The sequence below is a fragment of the Leucoraja erinacea genome, chromosome 15 (assembly GCF_028641065.1).
Source record: "Leucoraja erinacea ecotype New England chromosome 15, Leri_hhj_1, whole genome shotgun sequence".
NCBI lineage: Eukaryota > Metazoa > Chordata > Chondrichthyes > Rajiformes > Rajidae > Leucoraja > Leucoraja erinaceus.
Genome location: NC_073391.1, coordinates 40,820,171 through 40,843,200, shown reverse-complemented (window position 1 = coordinate 40,843,200; position 23,030 = coordinate 40,820,171). Strand labels below are relative to the sequence as shown.

The 23,030-nt window shown below is 44.9% G+C and overlaps 1 protein-coding gene across 1 annotated transcript in view; it reads right to left on the bottom strand.

The window, feature by feature from the left end:
• Positions 1 to 23,030, bottom strand: part of pcdh15b (protocadherin-related 15b) — a 1,024,406-nt gene that overhangs the window by 301,644 nt on the left and 699,732 nt on the right. Inside the window, 2 exon segments of the mRNA XM_055647246.1 lie at positions 1,718 to 1,830; positions 2,610 to 2,718. Coding sequence (XP_055503221.1) covers positions 1,718 to 1,830; positions 2,610 to 2,718 — 222 coding nt within the window.

The following is a 23,030-nucleotide window of genomic DNA, read 5'->3' as shown; positions in this document are numbered from 1 at the left end:
GAGATGAGTAAAATTCTTTTTAACCCAGAGAGTTGTGAATCTGTGGAATTCTCTACCAACTGAAGGCTGGATGTTTTCAAGAGAGAGTTAGATTTATCTCTTAGGGCTAACAGAATCAAGAAAGCAGGAACAGGGTACTGATTCTGGATGATCAGCCATGATCAACACAGAGAGTGGTGAATCTCTGGAACTCTCTGCCACAGAGGGTAGTTTTGGCCAGTTCATTGGCTATATTTAAGAGGGAGTTAGATGTGGCCCTTGTAGCTAAGGGGATCAGGGGGTATGGAGAGAAGGCAGGTACGGGATACTGAGTTGGATGATCAGCCATGATCATATTGAATGGCGGTGCAGGCTCGAAGGGCCGAATGGCCTACTCCTGCACCTAATTTCAATGTTTCTATGTTTCTATCATACTGCTGGCTCGAAGGGCAGAATGGCCACCTCCTGCACCTATTTTCTATGGTTCTAGTCCTTTTGGCCCATCGATTCTGTTCTGCCATTTGATCGTGGCTGATCTATTTTTTCCCTCTCAACCTATTTCTCCAGCCTTCTCACCGTAAACCTTCAACGCCCTTACCAGTCAAGAATCACGAGCATTAATAGTTTATCATCTAGTTGTTGTTATCTGTAAAGCAGAACCATGTTTTTCTGCAACCTAATTATCAGAATCTGGAGCCCAAACTTCTCCCTGAATATACTTGACCAAGCAATTCCATTAGCATCAATGAAAATGTGTTTAGATTCACCTATGCAAACCTGTGTTCAGCTGAGTGACTCCTACTTAAATTGCCCTTCAATCCCATTCGCTTATGTTGATCATAAATTGCCAAAATAATCAACTCTCATTTGAATACAAATTACACGTTTAAAAAAAAACTATGGGACAGTCATTGTCACTCAACCAACACAAATTCCTTTGAATATTTAAATCGTTGGAGAATAAAGAAAATGTAAACATAAAGAGAGCAAAGAGACAAATGGCAGTGGTTAAGATTAAATATTGTGGCACAACCTGGTACAATAATGTGTAGGAAGGAACTGCAGATGCTGATTTAAATCGAAGATAGACACGAAATGCAGGAGCGACTCAGGCAGCATCTCTGGAGAGAAGGAATGGATGACATTCGGGTCAAGACCCTTCTTCTGACAATAATGTGTCATTTACTCTTCTGGAGATCCCGTTCTCCCTTGAGATTAATGTTTTATGTTACTATAGATAAATATGAGCATTTGTCGGCACTGGGCCTGTACTCGCTGAAGGATGGGGGGGACCTCATTGAAACATACAGAATAGTGAAACACCTGGCTAGTGTGGATGTGGGTGAGTCTAGGACTAGAGTCTAGGACTAGAGGTCATATCCTCAGAATTAAAGGACATTCTTTTAGGAAGGAATTGAGGAGACATTTCTTTAGTCAGAGGGTGGTAAATCTGTGGAATTCTTTGCCACAAAAGGCTGTGGATATTTTTAAGGCAGAGATAGATAGTTGATTAATACAGGTATCTGAGGTTATGGGGAAATGGCAGGAGACTGGGTTAGGAGGAAGAAATGGATCGGCCAGGATTGAATGGTGGAGTAGGATTGATGGGCCGAATGGCTTAATTCCACTCCTATCATTTAGGAGTATTACTTATACACATATTAGACCAGTTTCCTTCCAACTAATTCCTGGATTCAATTGCACCCTTGACACAAAACAATAAGTAACTTGAATTTACCTTAATGACCAAATCAAATCTCTGATGAAAATCCCTATTTATCGGTCTTAGGAGATAAAGCTCAGCGGTGACATTATTCAGATAGAAGTACTTAGCGTAATCTTCAGGCGTTCCTTAAACAAAACAGGACAATCTTGTGTAAGCAATTTCTTCAAAATTACTGGCATTGCACTTTAATATTATCTATCAATTTATCCAACCAACCGATTGAAATGATGAAACTAATACTATATGTGTAGGAAGGAACTGTAGATGCTGGTTTACACTGAAGATAGACACAAAATGCTGGAATTATAGTAGAATTAGGCCATTCGGCCCAAAGAGGCTGATCATGGCTGATCTCTGCCTCCTAATCCCATTTCCTGCCTTCTCCCCATAACCCTTGACACCAGTTCTAATCAAGAATGTGTCTATCTCTGCCTTAACAATATCCACTGACTTGTCCTCCACAGCCCTCTATGGCAATGAATTCCTCAGATTAACTGCCCTCTGACTAAAGAAGTTCCTCCTCACCTCTTTTTAAAAAGACCACTCTTTAATTATGAGGCTATGACCTCTTGTCCTAGACTCTCCCACCAGTGGAAACATCCTTTCCACATCCACTCTATGTACGCCTTTTATTATTCTGTAACCTAGCGGGGCAGGCAGCATCTCTGGAGAAAAGGAATGGGTGACGTTTCAGGTCGAGACCCTCTAGAGTCTGAAGAAGGGTGTCGACCCGAAACATCACCCGTTCCTTCTCTCCAGAGATGCTGTCTGTCCCGCTGAGTCACTCCAGCATTTTGTGTCTATCTAAACTAATATTATAAGCTGCCGCCTCATTACAAACTATTATACGCCCAGATTACAAACCTTGGCAGGCAAAACAACAGAATATATTTTAGTTACCAACCGACGAGAATGCTGTAGACAATCCCCGGTCTCTCATCTGTTGGTTTAATATTGATGTCTTGATCCACAGCGAATATCCGAGGCGTAACATTCACAGGGTTGATCCTTGCCTGAAAGAAAACGCAATTGCCACTCTTTAAACACACCATTCAAACGTAATGCTTTCCTTCGCGTGTAAATAACGTGACTGTTGTCTCCTGATAACTGAGAAGCAAACATTTTATCAAAGCATAGTTTACTGGGAATCTGAGAAAACCACTGAAAGGATGATCCGTGACCTTCGACGGTAATCAAAGGGACATCTTGCCCAGTCGATCCATTCTTTCATCCTAAGTTAGTTCAACTCCAATTAGTTGAGGTGAATCTGAACCGCAGACTCTGTGAGGCAAGGGCTCGGTGGGCCGAAGGGATAGTTTCCACGCTGTATCTCTGAACTAAACACAATTACAGCAAATTAAAACTGATGTGCTTCCAACATCAAGAAGGAACTGCAGATGCTAGAAGATCGAAGGTACACAAAAATGCTGGAGAAACTCAGCGGGTGCAGCAGCATCTATGGAGCGAAGGAAATAGGCGACGTTTTGGGCCAAAACCCTTCTTCAGACTGATGGGGGGTGGGGGGGAGAAGGAAGGAAAAAGGGAGGAGGAGGAGCCCGAGGGCGGGGGGATGGGAGGAGACAGCTCGAGGGTTAAGGAAGGGGAGGAGACAGCAAGGGCTAGCAAAATTGGGAGAATTCAACGTTCATGCCATCCGGACGCAAGCAACCCAGGCGGAATATGAGGTGCTGTTCCTCCAATTTCCGGTGTTGCTCACTCTGGCAATGGAGGAGACCCAGGACAGAGAGGTCGGATTGGGAATGGGAGGGGGAGTTGAAGTGCTGAGCCACCGGGAGTTCAGGTAGGTTATTGCGGACTGAGCGGAGGTGTTCGGCGAAACGATCGCCCAACCTCCGCTTAGTCTCCCCGATGTAAATCAGCTGACATCTAGAGCAGCGGATGCAGTAGATGAGGTTGGAGGAGATACAGGTGAACCTTTGTCGCACCTGGAACGACTGCTTGGGTCCTTGAATGGAGTCGAGGGGGGAGGTGAAGGGACAGGTTGGTGGTGTACGTTTCACCCCTTTCTGCCCTGCAGATGAAACTACATCTTCCATTGAATCTACTACATCTGTCCATAAAATACCACACATCACCCCTCAACCTCTTGACTGTTCTACTATAAGACTTCCTTCGCCATCCATGGTTTCCTTAGAAATGTGAAAGTTAGGAGTGGTTGCAATAAAAATGATGTCTATTAAATGCATGGTTCAGGGTTTAATATCAAAACGTTTTTGACCAAACACTCTGATTTGTTGGTTGAGTGGGCTTAACTTTCACGTGAACTCCTCACCATTCATCATTCATTAACCTTAAGAGTTTGGTCATGTTTAATTTTTTTGCTGCAAAGATCTGGATTATTTCGATTATAAGCGATGAACGAAACTAAATATCAATCTCATCAATGCACGTTTTTTTGAGTTGTTTTATATTTAAAAATAACTTATTATTCGCTTAACAGAGTGTATCCAGGGCATGCAAACAAAAAATCTAGTTGAAGTTGTCAGACGATATCAATGCTTATAAGAGATGAAACTCAGAGATTCAGTTGTGCATATTTTAACGCGTAAACCTAAATATATCAAGATTTTGATGCCTCAGTCTGGTTACATCCTGAAAAATGTATCAGAACAAAGAAACACAAAATGCAGGAAACACTCAGCAGGTCATGCAGCACCTGTGGAAAGAGAAACAGTTGGATGCTGACAACGGGCCTTGGACTGAAATGTTACCTCTGTAACTCTTTCCACATTTATTCTCTGAACTGCTGAGTAATTCCAGCTTCTTCTGTTTTTATTTTATTTTTTTGATTTTGGATTTATATGTTTTGGGCAGATCTCAACCGGAAATACTGAAAATTAATAAAACAATGTTCATTGAAATCCAGCAATAAATTGTCTGTAGTGTGTAGGATTGTTTTCTGTTTTGTGTGGGTGGGATGGTGGAGCAGCGGTGGTTGCTGCCTTACAGCGCCAAAGACCTGCGTTCGATCCTGACTACGGGTGCTGTCTGTATGCAGTTTGTACATTCTGTGGATAAATGTGAGGTTATCCATTTTGGTGGCAAAAACGGGAAAGCAGACTATTATCTAAATGGTGGCCGATTGGGAAAGGGGGAGATGCAGCGAGACCTGGGTGTCATGGTACACCAGTCATTGAAGGTAGGCATGCAGGTGCAGCAGGCAGTAAAGAAAGCGAATGGTATGTTGGCTTTCATAGCAAGAGGATTTGAGTATAGGAGCAGGGAGGTTCTACTGCAGTTGTACAGGGTCTTGGTGAGACCACACCTGGAGTATTGCGTGCAGTTTTGGTCTCCAAATCTGAGGAAGGACATTATTGCCATAGAGGGAGTGCAGAGAAGGTTCACCAGACTGATTCCTGGGATGTCAGGACTGTCTTATGAAGAAAGACTGGATAGACTTGGTTTATACTCTCTAGAATTTAGGAGATTGAATAGAAACTTATAGAAACTTACAAAATTCTTAAGGGGTTGGACAGGCTAGATGCAGAAAGATTCTTCCCGATGTTGGGGAAGTCCAGGACAAGGGGTCACAGCTTAAGGATAAGGGGGAAATCCTTTAAAACCGAGATGAGGAGAACTTTTTTCACACAGAGAGTGGTGAATCTCTGGAACTCTCTGCCACAGAGGGTAGTTAAGGCCAGTTCATTGGCTATATTTAAGAGGGAGTTAGATGTGGCCCTTGTGGCTAAGGGGATCAGGGGGTATGGAGAGAAGGCAGGTACGGGATACTGAGTTGGATGATCAGCCATGATCATATTGAATGGCGGTGCAGGCTTGAAGGGCCGAATGGCCTACTCCTGCACCTATTTTCTATGTTTCTATGTTTCTATTCTCCCCGTGACCTGCGTGGGTTTTCTCCGGGAGCTCTGGTTTCCCCCCAAATTCAAAAAACGTAAGACCTACGAAGAAACCCCGATAGTTCAAAGAACAAGGATGCCACGGTGGCGCAGCGGTAGAGCTACTGCCTTACAGCGCCAGATTCCGGGGTTCGATCCCAACCATGTGACCTGCGCGGGTTTTATCCTGGAGCTCCGGTCTCAATAGACAATGGACAATAGGTGCAGGAGCAGGTCATTTGGCCCTTCGAGCCAGCACCGCCATTCAATGTGATTATGGCTCATCATCCCCAATCAGTAATCCATTCCTGCCTTCTCCCCATATCCCCTGACTGCTATATTTAAGAGCCCTATCTAGCTATCTCTTGAAAGTATCCAGAGAACCTGCCTCCACCGCCCTCTGAGGCAGAGAATTCCACAGACAGGTTTCCTCTCACGCTCCAAGGACGCACAGGTTTGTAGGTTAATTGACTTGGTAAAATTGTAATTTTCCCTAGTGTGTGTGTAGGACAGTGTTAGTGTACGGGGATTGCTGGTCGGTGCGGACCCGGTGGGCTGAAGGGCCGTGCTTTATCCGTGCTTTATCTCTAAACTAAACTAAAAAAAACTAAACTAAACTAAGGGAGATTGCAATGGGAAAAATAATTTAGTTCTTTAATAATAAATAACTATTCAAAAATAACTTAAAAGATGATGCCGGCGGTAAGAACTCAGTGGGGGATCTGCATGTGTCGGAAGGAAGTGCAGATGTTGGTTTAAACCGAAGATAGACACAAAAAGCTAGAGTAACTCCGCGGGACAGGCAGCATCTCTGGTGTGTTTTACCCAACGTGAGACAGATCAAATAAGTTGACCGATGGATTTTACCAACATAACGAGGAGCTGCATCATAGTCTGCATAATGCATATGCTTTGAAGGAAGATGCTCATTTTCATCTTCAAATCATCTTGAGTGATCAAAAGGCAGGATCTGCAATATATTGCAGAAACGCGTCAACTTAAAACTAATGTTCTCTGGCACGCCAAATGCTTTAACGGACTTCTGAATATAAGCAGATCAAAGTTTACAGAATACATATTCATTTTGAATATTGTCAAATATAGGATAAATATACATCAGTATGTCCTCAAAATAATTGAATGGGTTTTCAATGATTACGGCGGCACAGTGGCGCTGCAGTAGAGTTGCTGCCTTACAGCCCCAAGGACCCGGATTCAATCCTGACCACGGGTGCTTGTCTGTGCGGAGTTTGCACGTTCTCCCCGTGACCTGTGCTCCGGTTTCCTCCCACACTCCAAAAGACCTACAGGCTTGTAGATTAATTGGTCTGGTAAAATTGTAAATTATTCCTATTGTGTAGGACGAGCGTTAAGGGCCTGTCCCACTTGCCGATTTTTTCGGCGACTGCCGGCGTCAATATCAGTATCGCCAAAGGATTTAAAGCATTTCAAAATCCAGCGGAGACAAGAAAAATGTTGCGACACTTGAAAAAACACCACACGTCAATACGTCATCACGCCGCGTCACGCTGAAAGTTTTTCGGTAACCTGATACGTAAGTCAATGATGCCGGCAGTTTCTGAAAAAAATCGCCAGGTGGGACAGACCCTTTAGTGTACAGGGTGATCGCTGGTCAGCAAGGACTCGGTGTGCCGAATGGCCTGTTTCCCCGCTGCATCTGTCATCGAGTAATATACCCTCTATCCTGTGTCTGTACATTGTGGAAGGCTTGATGGTAATCATGTATGGTCTTTTCATTGACTGGATAGCACACAGCAAAAAATATTTTTGTTGTACCTCGGTGCACGTGATAAAAATAATAAACTAAACTAAATGAATGCTTAGCTTCAACATCCCAAGCTGGGTAACACTGGACAATCTTACTATTAGATTACATTATAATGCATAAGCATGATACCCACTGAGTATTCCCTGGATTTCTGTTTTATCATAGCATTTACAGTATCATGCCTCCAGCAATGTTGGAAGGTCAGCGTTCTATTCCTAACAGATATTTTATGTGCCAAAAGTAATTTTGAACAAATGAAGACCAAATGAATGAACTTTTTCCTCTTTCACTAACTCCTCCTTTGCCCCCCACTGCCAGCAACACAGCTCAATACCACCAACCAACAAGGGTGCAATAGAAATTGCCTGACGCCATTAAAGCCAACAATCCCTCTTGTACACACAAGGAACTACAGATGCTGATTTACAAAAAAGAGACAAAGTGCTGGAGTAACTCATCGGGCCAGGCAGCATCTCTGGGGAACATGGGATAGAGGTCTGCTTTGGGTCAGGAACCTATTTCAAACTTTTTGTTATTAGTTTTGATAAAAGTAAGCAAAATAACTTGGGGGCTGTCATAGTGGAGCAGAGGTAGAGTTGCTGCCTTACCACACTTGCAGCAGCGGAGATCCGGGTTCGATCCTGAGCACGGGTGCTGTCTGTACGGAGTTTGTACGTTCTCCCCGTGACCGCGTGCGTTTTCTCCAGGATCTTTGGTTTCGTCCCACACTCCAAAGACGTACAGGTTTGTAGGTTAATTGGCTTGGTATAAATGTAAACATTGTCCCTAGTGTGTGTGTAGGATGGTGTTAATGTGCAGGGATCGCTGTTCCACGTGGACGTGGTGGGCCGAAGGGCCTGTTTCTGCACGGTATCTCTAAACTAAACTAAACTTGAGGGCTAGCATGGTGGAGCAACAGTAGAGTTGCTGCCTCACAGCGCTAGAGGCGCGTGTTCGATCCTGACTATGGGTGCTGTCTGTACGGAGTTTCTACCTTCTCCCTGTGACCTGCGTGGGTTTTCTCCAGGTGCCCCGGTCTCCTCCCATACTCCAAAGTCGTACAGGATTTTAAGTCTATTGGTTTTGGTTAAAAAATTGTGAATTTATCCTAGAGTGTAGGATAATTCTAGTGTATGGGGTTTGTTTGCGGATCAGCGCAGACTCAATGGGCCAAAGGGACTGTTTCCGCTGAGATGATAAGTATACAAACTAATAAGTATAGCTAGTTCGTGTTAATATAAGTATACTTATCATTAACACGATCCCTTAATTGCTACATCTCTTTAAATTCTCTTGCTAAAGTTTTCCAGAACTCATTCTTTGATTGATTCAAATGACACATTTAAATTTAATCCTGCTGCTCAAACATCTCATTTTAAATATTGCACTCAGTGTTACTTGAAATCTTTCCCACAGCGAATAATCCCTTTAGTGCACTTGAGGCATATCACTTAATAATCTTGGAAAAATAAATTGGTGTTGCTTTATAGATTCTGGGTTGGAATATTTTGTTTTACTGACACAGCATGGAAGCAGGCCATTTGGCCCACCGAGCCCATACTGACCATCGATCATCCATTCACTAGTTCTACACATTCCCTACACACTTGGGCCAATTTACAAAGGCTAAATAACCTACAAACCCGCACCTCTTTGGGGAATGTGAGAGGAAACGTAGCAATCGGAGGAAATCCACGCGTTCACAGGGAGAACGTGCAAACTCCACACAGGCAGCACCTGCTATCAGGATCAAACCCGGTTCTCTGGCGCTGTGAGGCAGCAGCTCTACCCACTATGCCGTCACTGTAAAAAGTGACTCGGTCCTTAAGGGACCCAGCCTGCTAACCACATTAACTTAAAGGAGAAGGAAACAGCTTGTGTACCAAAAGGTCCATTGGTCAGGAGAGAGAGGGGATGCAAAGATTACTTGAAGCTGGAGAAATCAATATTCATGCCGCTGGGTTGTAAGCTGCCCAAGCAAAATTACTGGTGCAGTTCCTCCAATATTTAATGTTTCAATATTCCTTTGCTCTTACTGTCTTTGCAGGAAAATACAAACCAATTAACTAAACTAATGGTTGAAGAGCATAAAAATCAAGAATTAATCTTAGGCTAGGATTCATTTTTTTGGTAGACATGGAAGCCATATCTTTTTAATGGACTTCTGCATTTATCAGAACAGGGGACTGGAGAGTGTCATAAAATGGACATCTGTTTCCTTACCACAACATTAAACTCAAGAATTCCATTTTACCACAGTTATTAAGCGTCACACAATTTAACACAATATATTCTTGGCTGTGTTTCAACGATTGCCATTTTTATAACGAACATTCTAAAAGTGCTTTTTAAAATGGCCTCTCAAGTATAGAGTTAAACCCAATATTATGCCATGAACATGAATACTGAGGAAAACATTTTGTTTTCAGGTGTCTTCATATTTCTTTTTACAATCTTTGCAGTTTTATGTGGAATCGTGCACTAATATTATACAACTTTCATAAAATCACCACTGAAATATAAATGATGCATATAAAGTATCAATAAAGTGATGCTTGCAGAACAATCTATTTTAAGATCTGCTGTTAATTGAAATTTAAGCATTAAATAGAAAATCTGCTGTTAATTGAAATTTAAACATTATATTGAACAGCACAGCACAGGAACAGGCCCTTCACTCCACAATGTCTGTGGCGAACATGCCAAGATAAACTAATCTAATAGTCGAAGGGCCTGTTTCCATGCTGTATTAGTCGATTAATCAATCGCATTAACAGTGCTATAGCTCTTCTGCAAGTCAAAGCTGTGGGGGGGTGGGCAGATGTGAAGTACAACTGCACCGAGCTGACTATAGGGTGCATATTGTGCCAGATTTAGCTCAACACATCAACATCACACTGCTGGGTTAACTCCTGAGTCCAACATGCGAGCAATGCACAGATGCGCAGATTACAGCTGGCCTGACCATTCAGGGGAACATTGAAACAGTTCCACATGATCCAGCCCATCCTGTTTTAAGGCAGATAGACACTAAATGCTGGAGTAATTCAGCGGGATGGGCAGCATCTCTGTAGAGAAGGAGTTCCTTCTCTTCAGAGATGCTGCCTGTCCCGCTGAGTTACTCCAGCATTTAGTGTCTCCCTTTGGTTTAAACCAGCATCTGCAGTTCCTTCATACACACTGTTTAATGACAATATAGAGTCATACACAGTGGAAGTCGTATCTGTCTGTATATGATCCATGGCCCTGTATTCCCTGCATGTCCATGTGCTTGTCCAACAGCTTCATAAATCCCACTTCTGTTACTGCCTCCACCACAATGGTGCAGTAGTAGAGTTGCTGCCTTGCAGCACCAGCGACCCAGGTTCGATCCTGACCAAGGGTGCTGTCCTGACCAAGGGTTTTCTCCGGGTGCTCTGGGTGCTCTGGTTTCCTCCCACACTCCAAGGACGTAGGTAAATTGACTTTGGTAAAATTGTAAATTGTCCATAGTGTGTGTAGGGTAGTGTTAATTCGAGGGGATCGCTGGTCAGCACGGATTCTGTGGGTCGAAGGGTCTGTTTCCGTGTTGTATCTCTAAACTAAACTAAACCACCCCTTCCACCATGTTCCTGGCACCACCGTTCTGCATGTAAAGAACTTAATCTGTTTAATACTATTTCATTCCCCAAAAGGTTACATGATCTGTCTAAAGATAGTTACATTTGACAAAAACGATTAAAAAAAAGGCATGTAAGGTAGTTAAAGTTCAGAGATACAGCATGAAACCAGGCTCTTCGCAACCATCGAGTCCATGCCCACCATTGATCCACATCGACCATTGATCACCTGGTCACATTTGTTCTATCTTATCCCAATTTCTCATCCACTTTGCGTACACCACGGGCAATTTACAGAGGCCAAATAACACACATATCCCGCAGGTCTTTGGGATGTTGGAGGAAACCGGAGCATCCGGAGGAAACCCACACGGTTACTGCAAGAACGTGCAGACTCCACACAGACAGCACCCGGGATCAGGATCCAACCTAGATCTCTGGATCTACCAGCTGCGCCAGCGTGCCGCCCGATTAGAACGTTTGTTCTCTATGTAAACAAAACATAGATGCCCTGAAAAAGAGCTCGATGCAATGCATTGACCTTTCATGAAACATCATGAAACTTACAAAATGTGGAGATTAGTGGTTACTATCTCAATGGAAATGTGATTCGGTTGTCAGGTAACTCAAGGAAGGGTAGTAATATCACACAGATTGCTTGCTCCTGCTTGGCTTATTTTAACAGGGATAAACTGAGAAGTGTTGGGATTATCTGTTTAGTTTAGTTCAGAGATACAGCGCGGAAACAGGCACTTCAACTCACCGAGTCCACGCCGACCAGTGATCCCCGCACACTAACACTATGTTGCACACACCAGGGACAATTTATAATTTTATCAAACCAATTAGTCTACTAACCTATGCATTTTTGGAGTGTGGGAGGAAATCGTAGTTCCCTTAGAAAACCCACGCAGGTCACGGGGAGAACATTCAAACTCTGTACATACAGCACCCGTAGACAGGATGGAATTCAGGATAGCAACTCTACCGCTGCGCCACAGTGTTGTCATTATGTATTTATTAGCTTGCTGCAGACCACGTATAAAATCTATAGACTGACCTCAATACATTAATTGCATGGCTGCTGGTCTCAGCATATCGCCACAGGTTTCAATAGTTAACTTAACTTCTAACCAGCTACATGAGTTTAATGTGGTTGAAGATGATGATGGAAACCATTCAAAGGACTGGTTCGAAAACATGGAATGCCCAAGAACAACGAAGAGTGCAAAAGTGGTGAACATTGCCTGGTCTATCACTGAGGTACCGACCACCCCACCATCGAAGGGATCTACAAGAGACACTGCCTCAAAAAGGCAGCCAGCATCATCAGAAACCCACACCACCCTGGCCACGCTCTCATTTTACCCCTGCCATCGGGAAGAAGGTACAGGAACCTGAAAACTGTAACGTCCAGGTTCAGGAACAGTTTCTTCCCAACAACCATCAGGCTATTACACAGTACAACTTCCAAATAGGCTCTAAACTCTATTGACTTGAAGACATTATTTTTGACTTTGCACTACTATTGTCTAATTATTTGTCTGTTTTCTTTTTAAATATATACTGAACATTTTTCTCTGGAATACCCCACAGTCTCTGCAATAACCTGAAATGCGCAATTCTCTAGGTGCTGATAAAAATGGCGAGCAGCTTGATTCATGCGAAAGATAAATGTTGATATCATTCCAGAAATTCAAACTAATTCAGCAGTCGTGCGGAAACAACATGCGTTAGGAAACTCAATTTCATGGACCAAAGAACAAAATAAAAAAAGTTTTTTTTCCATCCTAAATTAAACCAAACCAGGCTCAAAGCTCTTCACTATAATAAACATGAAATATTATGGAATGTTTAATATATATATATTATTTATTTTTTTAAATGAGAGGAGTCAAAGGAAAAGTTGTTGAGGGTAAGAAGGGTGTTGGCCCGAAACGTCGCCTATTCCTTCACTCCATAGATGCTGCCTCACCCGCAGAGTTTCTCCAGCATTTTTGTCTACCTTTGAAACATCACAGAGATTTATTTTACAGGCAGGAAATAGCAAATGACCAGTTCGAGGGACATGCCATCTGTCGTATTTCCATATTGGACTTGAACGTCTGAAGAAGGATCTCGACCCGAAACGTCACCCATTCTTTCTCTCCGGAGACGCTGCCTATCCCACTAAGTTACTCCAGCATTTTGTGTCTATCTTCGATTAAAACTGACATCTACAGTTCTTTCCTACACACCTTGGGTATGAAATAACATGGGGATATTTTTAACAGATAAAACATATGAAAATGACAAGGTCAAGGGACTGATGACAAGTGTTGTAGTTCAACCTCTTAGAGTCATAGAGGCATTTACATAATCGTTTTTTTTCTTTTACTGAGTTTGTTAACATCTAGGTAGCTGTTTATTGCAGAAGGAGTTTGTTTTTGTCCTTAGCATCAGTTGGTATATTCAGTTTAGATAGTGCTTTGGCTTTGGGCTTGGTTTTAGTAGTTGATTGCTTATCAAGGTGCTACAGCCCAAGTGCTTTGTGTTTTAATTGTAATTTGATGTGTTGCTACTTAATTCTATCCCAAGGAAGCAATTGAAATGCAGTGTAACGCAGATGAGAGACAAATTCCTGTATACCAAGCACTGTATAACAATCCACATCTAAGCAGCAGGTGTCAACTACTCTACATCGAAACAATCGCCAAGTGCAGGCTTGGCGATCGTTTCGCCCAACACCTCCACTCCCAATAACCAACCTGATCTCCCGGTGGCTCAGCACTTCAACTCCCCCTCCCATTCTGAATCCAACCTTTCTGTCCTGGGCCTCCTCCATGGCCAGAGTGAGTCCCACCGCAAATTGGAGGAACAACACCTCATATTTCGCTTGGGTAGTTTCCATCCCAGTGGTATGAACATCGACGTCTCCAGGTAGTCCTTGCTTTCTCCCTCCTTCCCCTCCGCTTCCCAGCTCTCCCACAGCCTACTGTCTCACGCCTCACCCTTTCTATTACCCGTCCCCCCGACATCAGTCTGAAGAAGGGTCTCGACCCGAAACGTCGCCTATTCCTTCGCTTCATAGATGCTGCCTCACCCACTGAGTTTCTCTAGCATTTTAGTCTACCTTCCAGGCATATGGAGATCACAAGAAATTGCAGCTTCAGGAATCTTGAGCAAAACACAAAGTGCTGGAGTAACTCAGAGCTGGACAGGCAGTATCTGTGGAGAGAATGGACGGGCGAGGTTTTGAGTTGGGACCCTTCCGAGAACTTTGTATTTTGCTTTATCTTTAGGAATAGATTTTGCAGGACAATAAAGCTGCCGTTTAGACTTGGGGAGATTACTGGACCCTGGTAGAGAAATGAAATCTTTATAAAATCATTTATTTTGAATGTGGTTTGATTGGAACATCTTAGAATTAAGTTAAACGACACCTGGTAAACAACATAAATGTTAAGCAAGCAAAAGGTTTATGAAGAAAGGACATGAATGAGAAGGGAAGTAAAACAACAGAAAATAATGAAAACACTCAGCAGGTCTGGCAGTATCTGTGGGAAGAGAAACCTAATTAGTATTTCAGGTTGAAGATACATATTTCAGACTGATGGCATTTGCAGTTTAGTTTAGAGATACAGTGTTGAAACTGGCCGTTCAGCCCACCGTGTCTGCACCGACCAGCGATCCCCGCACACTAACACTACCCTACACACACTAGGGACAATTTACATTTATACAAGCCAATTAACCAACAAAACTGTACGTCTTTGGAGTGTGGGTGGAAACTGAAGATTTCGGAGAAAACCCACTCAGTCACAGGGAGAACGTACAAACTCTGTACAGACAACACCCCTAGTCGGGATCGAACCTGGTTCTCTGGCGCTGTGAGCTCAGTCAGGCAGCAACTCTATCGCTGCTCCACCGTGCCACCCCTATTGCAGACTGTACAGTCTTTGTGATTTTCAATCGCGAGAAGCGTTTTGTTGTACTGGGGATGGGAGGTGTTACCTCTTCATTACTTAAATTGAAGGGGGGAAAGAAAGCCAATTGCAGGCTGATCAAATTTTCGGATAACATCGATTTTTCAGGCTGCTCTGCTAAAATAAGAACAATGGATCGAGACAGAGCTTCGCATGCCACTGGGACCATCCATACAAATAAGCAGACAGTTGGTAGATTCGTACAGAATACCAAAGGGCATGAGAACAAAACAATAGCAATAGAACTAATGCAAGGCGACTGGGACAGGGGTCCGAGACGATTGACGGCTTCACCTCTGCAGTTTCTGAAGGAGGGAATAGAATCAAGCAATTAAAGCACTTGATTGATAAAAGTACAAGGTAGACAAGGTAAATGCTGGAGAAACTCAGCGGGTGGGGCAGAGGAATAGTCAAGTCAAGTCAAGTCAAGTTTATTCGTCACATACACATACGAGATGTGCAGTGAAATGAAAAGTGGCAATGCTCGCGGACTTTGTGCAAAAAGACAAACAAACAAACAAACAAACTACAAGCAGAATGTAACAGAATCACATATTCGTTTTCTTATTAAATTTTGTGGGCGGAAGGAAAAATAAAATAAAAAACAGCAATTAAAAAAAAAGCAGTAGAGTGGTACAGTAAATTTAGTCGCTGGTGAGATAGGAGTTTACAGTCCGAATGGCCTCTGGGAAGAAGCTTCTTCTCAACCTCTCCGTTCTCACAGCATGGAGACGTTTCGGGTCGAGACCCTTATTCAGACTGATGTGGGGGTGTGGTGGGGGGGGGGGGGGGGGGGGGGTGGGGGGGGGGGGGGGGTCGGGAAGAAGAAAGGAAGAGGCGGAGACAGTGGGCTGTGGGAGAGCTGGGAAGGGGAGGGGAAGGAGGGAGAACGCAGGGACTACCTGAAATTGGAGAAGTCAATGTTCATACCGCTGGGGTGTAAACTATCCAAGCGGAATATGAGATGCTGCTCCTCCAATTTACGGTGGGACTCACTCTGGCCATGGAGGAGGCCCTGGTCAGAAAGGTCGGATATGGAATGGGAGGGGGAGTTGAAGTGCTGAGCCACCGGGAGATCAGGTTGGTTAATGCAGACTGTGGGCAAAATGATCGCCGAGCCTGCGCTTGGTCTCACCGATGTAGAGTTTAGATAGAAGTACAAGGGTAACTTCAGGGATATTATGGACTTCATGAAAATGAATCACAATAATATTGGGAGAGCTCTAATTTGAAGGTGAACACCGCCTTGCCCCAACTCTTTCAACTGCTTGCATACCAAATACGCAAGCTTTCCCATGGTCAAACCGTATGGAAAAGCCACGCTGGTCAGTGCGGACTCGGTGGGCCGAAGGGACTGTTTCCGTGCTGTATCGCTAAACTAAACTAAACTGAACTAAACCAGTTGCCCAAGTGGGTCCAAAGCCAGAACTCCATATCCAGTTGAGCACTCGTTGGAAGGAACAACTTGATCACAGTTACAGCCTTTGGCACAAACTCAATGAGCCAAGCAGCATCATTCCATTCTGTACAAAGTTATAATTTATCACGTAACGTGGCACCATATATAATTGACTGTGCATTACTTTATCTTAATAATAATACCCATTATTTTTACATTGAATTTATTTTTATTCAGTAACTATCCATCAGCACAGTCAGAGCAGAGTTTGCGTTTGTGGCCTGGCAAGGATTTTTTTGTTGCCATTTGCATCCTGTAGACCTCCTTGCAAGCCACTGAATCTCTTATGCATAAAGACAAAGTGCGAGATTAACTCAGTTGGTCAGGCGGCATCTGTGGAGGGAATAGATGGGCGTTGTTTCAGGTGGGAACCCTTGAAGGAGGGGTATAATTAAAAAGCATGTTTATCACAGTGCAGCACGGTGGCGCAGCGGTAGAGTTGCTGCCTTACAGCGCTTGCAGTGCCGGATACCCGGGTTCAATCCCGACTACGGGTGCTGTCTGTACGGAGTTTGTACGTTCTCCCCAAGACCGCTGGGGATTTCTCCCGAGATCTTCGGATTCCTCCCACATCCAAAGACGTACAGGTTTGTAAAGGGCCTGTCCCACCAGCATGCGACTGCATGCGGCGAGCGTGACTAAACCGGAAGCGGGGCCGCGCGGAAGTCGAGTGATCCCGTACGAGTCGAGACGGTGTGTACAGCCTCAATACGGCTGCGGGCCGGCAGGCTGTTGCGGCGCGGAATTTTCGGACAGTGTCAGTTTATCGGAGCCCCATGCGATGTCGGGACCAGCTCCGCACAACTCCATACGGCTCCGGCCATCGAAGTGGGACCGGCCCCGCCAGGCCGTACGGCTCAAGCGACCACGTTAGGTTGCACTTGCCGCATGCAGTCGCATGCTCGTGGGACAGGCCCTTAACAAACCTGTACGTCTTTGGATGTGGGAGGAATCCGAAGATCTCGGGAGAAATCCCAAGCGGTCATGGGGAGAACGTACAAACTCCGTACAGACAGCACCCGTAGTCGGGATTGAACCCGGGTCACCGGCACTGCAAGCGCTGTAAGACAGCAACTCTACCGCTGCGCCACCGTGCCGCCCTGTGATAAACATGCTCGTGGGACAGGCCCTTAAGTTAATTGGCTTGGGATTGTGTACTTGGTATAATAGTAAATTGTCCCTAGTGTGTGTAGGCTTGTATTAATGTGTGGGGATCGCTGGTCGGTGTGGACTCGGTGGGCCGAAGGGCATGTTTCCGGGCTGTATCTCTAAACTAAACTAAACTGAAACATATTTGGCTTTAGACTTGGCTTTCTACTTATGATGGAAGTTTGTGAGAAGAGGTCGACACCTAGAATGTGTAGACTTTGCTGTTGTACTGAACCAGTCAACACAGAGAAACAGCACCTCATATTTAGCTTGGGCAGCTTACATGAATTTTGATTTCAAGTAACTCTTGCAATCCCAGAGTAATTACACTGTTCGTATCCCTTCATTATCACCCTTCCCGCAGCCAACAATGGGCCATTGTGGGCTCCACCTTTCTTTGATCATCGTTGCTGGCTTTGATTTGTTTTTTTCCTACCTTGCATTCCTTTGTTCTTTGTACTGTTTCATACCTCTAGTTTCCCTCTCCCCGGACCCTCAGTCTGAAGAAGGGTCTTGACCCAAAACATCACCTATTCATTTTCTCCAGAGATGCTGCCTGACCCGCTGAGTTACTCCAGCATTTTGTGTCTATCTTCAGATAGAGCTGGTCAGATTAGGTAGATGAGAATAAGTAGACCAAAAGTAGATTTCATACAAATATTCTACACACCCTTGGAGCCAAATTTATACAACAAGCACCCCGATGTTGGGGGAGTCCACAACCAGGGGTCACGGTTTAAGAATGAGGGGTCAGCCATTTAGGGCTGAGATGAGGAAACCTTTTCTTCTACCAGAGAGTTGTTAATCTGTGGAATTCTCTGCCACAGAAGGCAGTGGAGGCCAATTCACGGGATGTTTTCAAGGGTGGCACGTTGGCGGAGCGGTAGAGCTACTGCCTTACGGTGCCAGAGATGTGGGTTCGATCCTGACTACGTGTGCTCGGCTGCACGGAGTTCTCACGCTCTCCCCGTGACCTGCGGGATCGCCGGTTTCCTCCCGCACTCCAAAGATGTACAGGTATGTAGGTTGATTGGCTTGGTGTAATTGTAAATTGTCCCCAGCGCTCGCAGGGCAAAGGTATCAAAGGTATTTTATTAGTCACATTCACATACACCCAGGTGTAGTGAAGTGAAATGCTTTTTGCCATTTTGCAGCACACAAAAAAAATCCCCCCACAATGACTCCCACCATGAGGGAAGGCACAATGTCCAGTCCCCAACCCCAGTTCACCCATAGTCGGGCCTATTGACGCCTCCACAGTTGCCTCTACGGAGGCCGAATGTTCCAGGCCGTTTTCGCCAGGTGATGTTGCTCCGGCTTCGGGAGAGTCCTCCCAGCGCCCTGGAACGGCCGCTTCCGCACTGGAGGCCGCGGCTTCCGAAGCCAACAAGGCTGCGCCGGTTGGAGCTCCACAACTGGCGATCTCATCTAGAGATCCCAGGCTCCCGATGTTAAGTTCAGCGCCGCCGCCCGCAGCTGGTGGCTCCACAGTCCCGCAGCTCCGCGATGTTTTACCCGGCGGTCTCAGCTCACCGGATCTCCAGCGCGGCGACCCAGGCAAGGCATCGCCTGCTCCGCGATAGCGCTCCAGCGCTGTGCTGCCGCCGAAGCCGAGGTTCTGGGCGGTCCCCGACAGGAAACGCCGCTCCAGGTCCACTGGTAGGCCACCAGGACGGGTCGAAGCTGCAGCCCGGAGAAAAGCTGCCTCTTCGACCAGGTAGGGACCCTGAAAGGTAGTTTCCCCCTCCCCCCACATAAAAAAAGTCTAGACCTCCAAACAAAACACTTAACTAACTAAAATAAAAAATAAAAAGATGAAGAGACAGACAGCTGCTGGCTGGGCAGCCGTGCACAGGACAGCGCCCCCTGCTGGGCAGCGTTAATATGCGGCGATCGCTGGACTCGGGGGGGGGGGGGGGGGGGGGGAGGGGGGGTGGGATTTGGATAGGCGAAGAGCCTGTTTCAGCGCGCTATATCTCTAATGGGACTCAATTAACAATTCCAACCACTCCTTGTCCACAGCCGCTTAATATGCATGCACATTCTTCCCATGAAACCTAATGATGTGATGCCTGGACCCTTATAGCTGGATGAGATTTATTAAGAATAATTAAATGTGATCAAACTGTAATACCAAGAGGATACTTGGCATTTCAAAGCATATGATACTTCTCACGGCCATGGAAGTTATGGCTTCCTTCAGACTCTTATACCTATTGAGATCCACCACTCAAGTGTGGAAGGATGATTCATGTAATTATCCTTTCCCCCATAGTCATTCCTTATTTTGCTGCAAGTACTTATTTAATCCATCTGTTAATGCTGAGATTTAATTAGCTCCATAGGTCACTCGTGGCGGTGTATTCCCTATTTTGATAAACCTTTTTGCACAAAAATTCTCCTGGCGAGCTCTTTTATTCGTCAGTTCGAGGGGCTCATAAAAAAACCAGTAGCATACAGCACTTCAGGCCAGATCTTCACATGTAAAACAAACATTATTTCAGTCCACTTTCTATTAAAATACCAATCAAGATCTTCTTATCAAATGTTCCCTGTTATTTTTTTTTAGTAATTACTTTTTCGATTATGAGTGTAAATTTTACGCCCGGGTTGGTGATTGCTTTTCTGCTCACTGTGGTGACATTCCATTTTCCGACACTTTTGCTTCTCAGCCACAAGGTCTTGAATCCAGTCCAAATTCGAGAACGTGATTTAGGTTTGGGCACAGGACTATAATGATGTGCGGCACTATTAGAGATCAAGTGTTGCACCTTGTTTCAGCTGCCCTTGGAGCTGAACAAGGTGCAACAATCAGTCTGAAGATTGGGTCCCATCCTGAAACGCCACCTCTGCATGTTCTCCGGGGATGCTGCCAGACCCGCTGAGTTCACAAGTTATAGGAGTAGAATTAGGCCATTTAGCCCATCGAGTCTACTCCACCCTTCAACCATGGCTGATCTCTGCCTCCTAATCTCATTTTCCTGCCTTCTCCCCATAACCCTTGACACCTCTTATCTGCCTTAAAAAATATCCACTGACTTGGCCTCCACAGCCCTCTGGGGCAATGGATTCCACAGATTTCTCCAGCATTTTGTGTCCAATCTAGTCCTGTGCCAAAACCTAAAGCATGGGAACATGGACAGCCAAGTTAAACTAATCTCCTCTGACTGCACTTGATCCATATCCCTCCACTCCCTGCATATCCAAGTGCCGATATGAAAGCCTCTTCAAAGTCACTGTTGTATCTGCCTCCACCACCATCCCTGGCAGTGCGATCCCTCCCATCACCCACCCTGATTGTGTAGAAAACTTGCCCCTCACATCTTCATTAATCTTTTGAGTTGAGTAAAGGAGCAAAGAGGTCCTTCTGCAGTTGTGATTGAGACCACACCCGAAGTATTGCCGGTGTGCAGTTTTGGTCTCCAGATCTGAGGAAGGACATTCTTGCTATTGAGGGAGTGCAGCATAGGTTCACAAGGTTAATTCCCGAGATGGCGGGTCTGTCATATGCTGAGAGAATGGAGGGGCTGGGCTTGTATACTCTGGAATTTAGAAGGATGTGAGGGGATTTTATTGAAACATATAAGATTATTAAGGGTTTGGACACGTTAGAGACAGGAAACATGTTCCCGATGTTGGGGGAGTCCAGAACCAGAGGCCACAGTTTAAGAATAAGGGATAAGCCATTTAGTGTCTCTACTGTGTGGGGTAGTGTTAATGTGCGGGGATCGCTGGTCAGTGCGGACTCGGTGGTTCGAACGGCATGTTTCCGCGCTGTATGTCTAAAGTAAACTAAAAGGAACAAGCCCTTCGACCAGCATCTGCAGTTCTTTGTTTCAGCATAAACCTCATCCGCACCCCCTCCAATACCTCCCCCCCCCCCCCCCCACCACCCCCCCCCCCCACCCCCCCCCCCCCCCCCCCCACACCCTCCCTGTAATGGGGTGACCAAAACTGCACACAGTGCTACAAATGGTAAAGTAGCGAACATATATCGCACAGCGGCTCAGGAGAGAGACTGGGAAATGGAAATAATGAAATAGCTATGATCAAGCCCTTGAGTATATTTAAATAAATCCGTGTTTGAAACTTGGTTAATAGGATCCTTGTGCTCCAAGCACTGATGTAACTCAGTGTTGGATGAAAAAGGAGAGAGATTTTACGCTTGCTATTTGCGGGCACAAGGTAACATACTGAAGGTTAAAAAAAGAGATGAGTGGCAATGCGAGGATGTTGCCAAGACTAGAGGGTGTGAGCTATAGGGAGAGGTTGAGTAGGCTGGGTCTCTATTCCTTGGAGCGCAGGAGGATGAGGGGTGATCTTATAGTGGGGTGTATAATATCATGAGAGGAATAGATCGGGTAGATGCACAGAGCCTCTTGCCCAGAGTAGGGGAATCGAGGACCAGAGGACATCAAGTCAAGTCAAGTTTATTTGCCACATACACATACGAGATGTGCAGCGAAATGAAAGTGGCAATGCTCGCGGACTTTTGTGCAAAAAGACAAACAACCAAACAAACTATAAACACAATCATAACACACATATACCTTTACATAATAAATAATGGAAGGAAAAACGTTCAGTAGAGTTAGTCCCGATTCAGATTCAGATTCAGATTCAAAACTTTATTGTCATTGTGCAGTGTAGGTTCAAGGTGAAGGGGAAAAGATTTAACAGGAATCTGAGGGATAACCTTTTCACACAAAGGGTGGTGGGTGTATGGAACAAGTTGCACAATGAGGTAGTTGAGGCAGGGACTATTCCAACATTTAAGAAACAGTTAGACAGGTAAATGGATTCTTCCCTGGGAAGAACAGCTTCTTCACTGTGGCTGTTACATTACTTAACTCTGTACCTCGGTGATTGCCAGTCACCCATGCCCCCCCCCCCGGACACTCCCACCCCCAGAAAAAATTGCACTACGCCAACTGTATGTACATATATATATATATATTTATTGCTCATATTCTATGTTCGCTCTTCTAGGGAGATGCTAACTGCATTCCGTTGTCTCTGTACTGTACACTGCACAATGACAATAAAGTTTTGAATCTGAATCTGATGGATAGGACAGGTTTGGAGGGATATGGACCAAGCGCAGGCAGGTGGGACTAGTATAGCTGGGACATGCTGGCTGGTGTGGGCTGAAGGGCCTGTTTCCACACTGTATCACTCTGTGACAATGACTCTAACATGGTGGAATATAATGCCGTGCAAGAAAGACGATGTTTTTAGGTTCAAGCCAGAATCTATTTATCCTGAGTTAATGAACGATAAATGAGCTATCACACAGCGTGAGCTGTTTGGGTGATGAAATGGCAGGAAGATCAGTGAAGACCACAAAGAAATTGCCAGAGCTGCAAGATTCAGATGTTTAATGGAAGACCTTAGCAGCATCATTATTAGAAGCTGCACTGATTTTGTTACAGGCAAAGTGCAGAGGGAAGGTCATTCTGAAGATAGACACAAAACGCTGGAGTAACTCAGCGGGACGGGCAGCATCT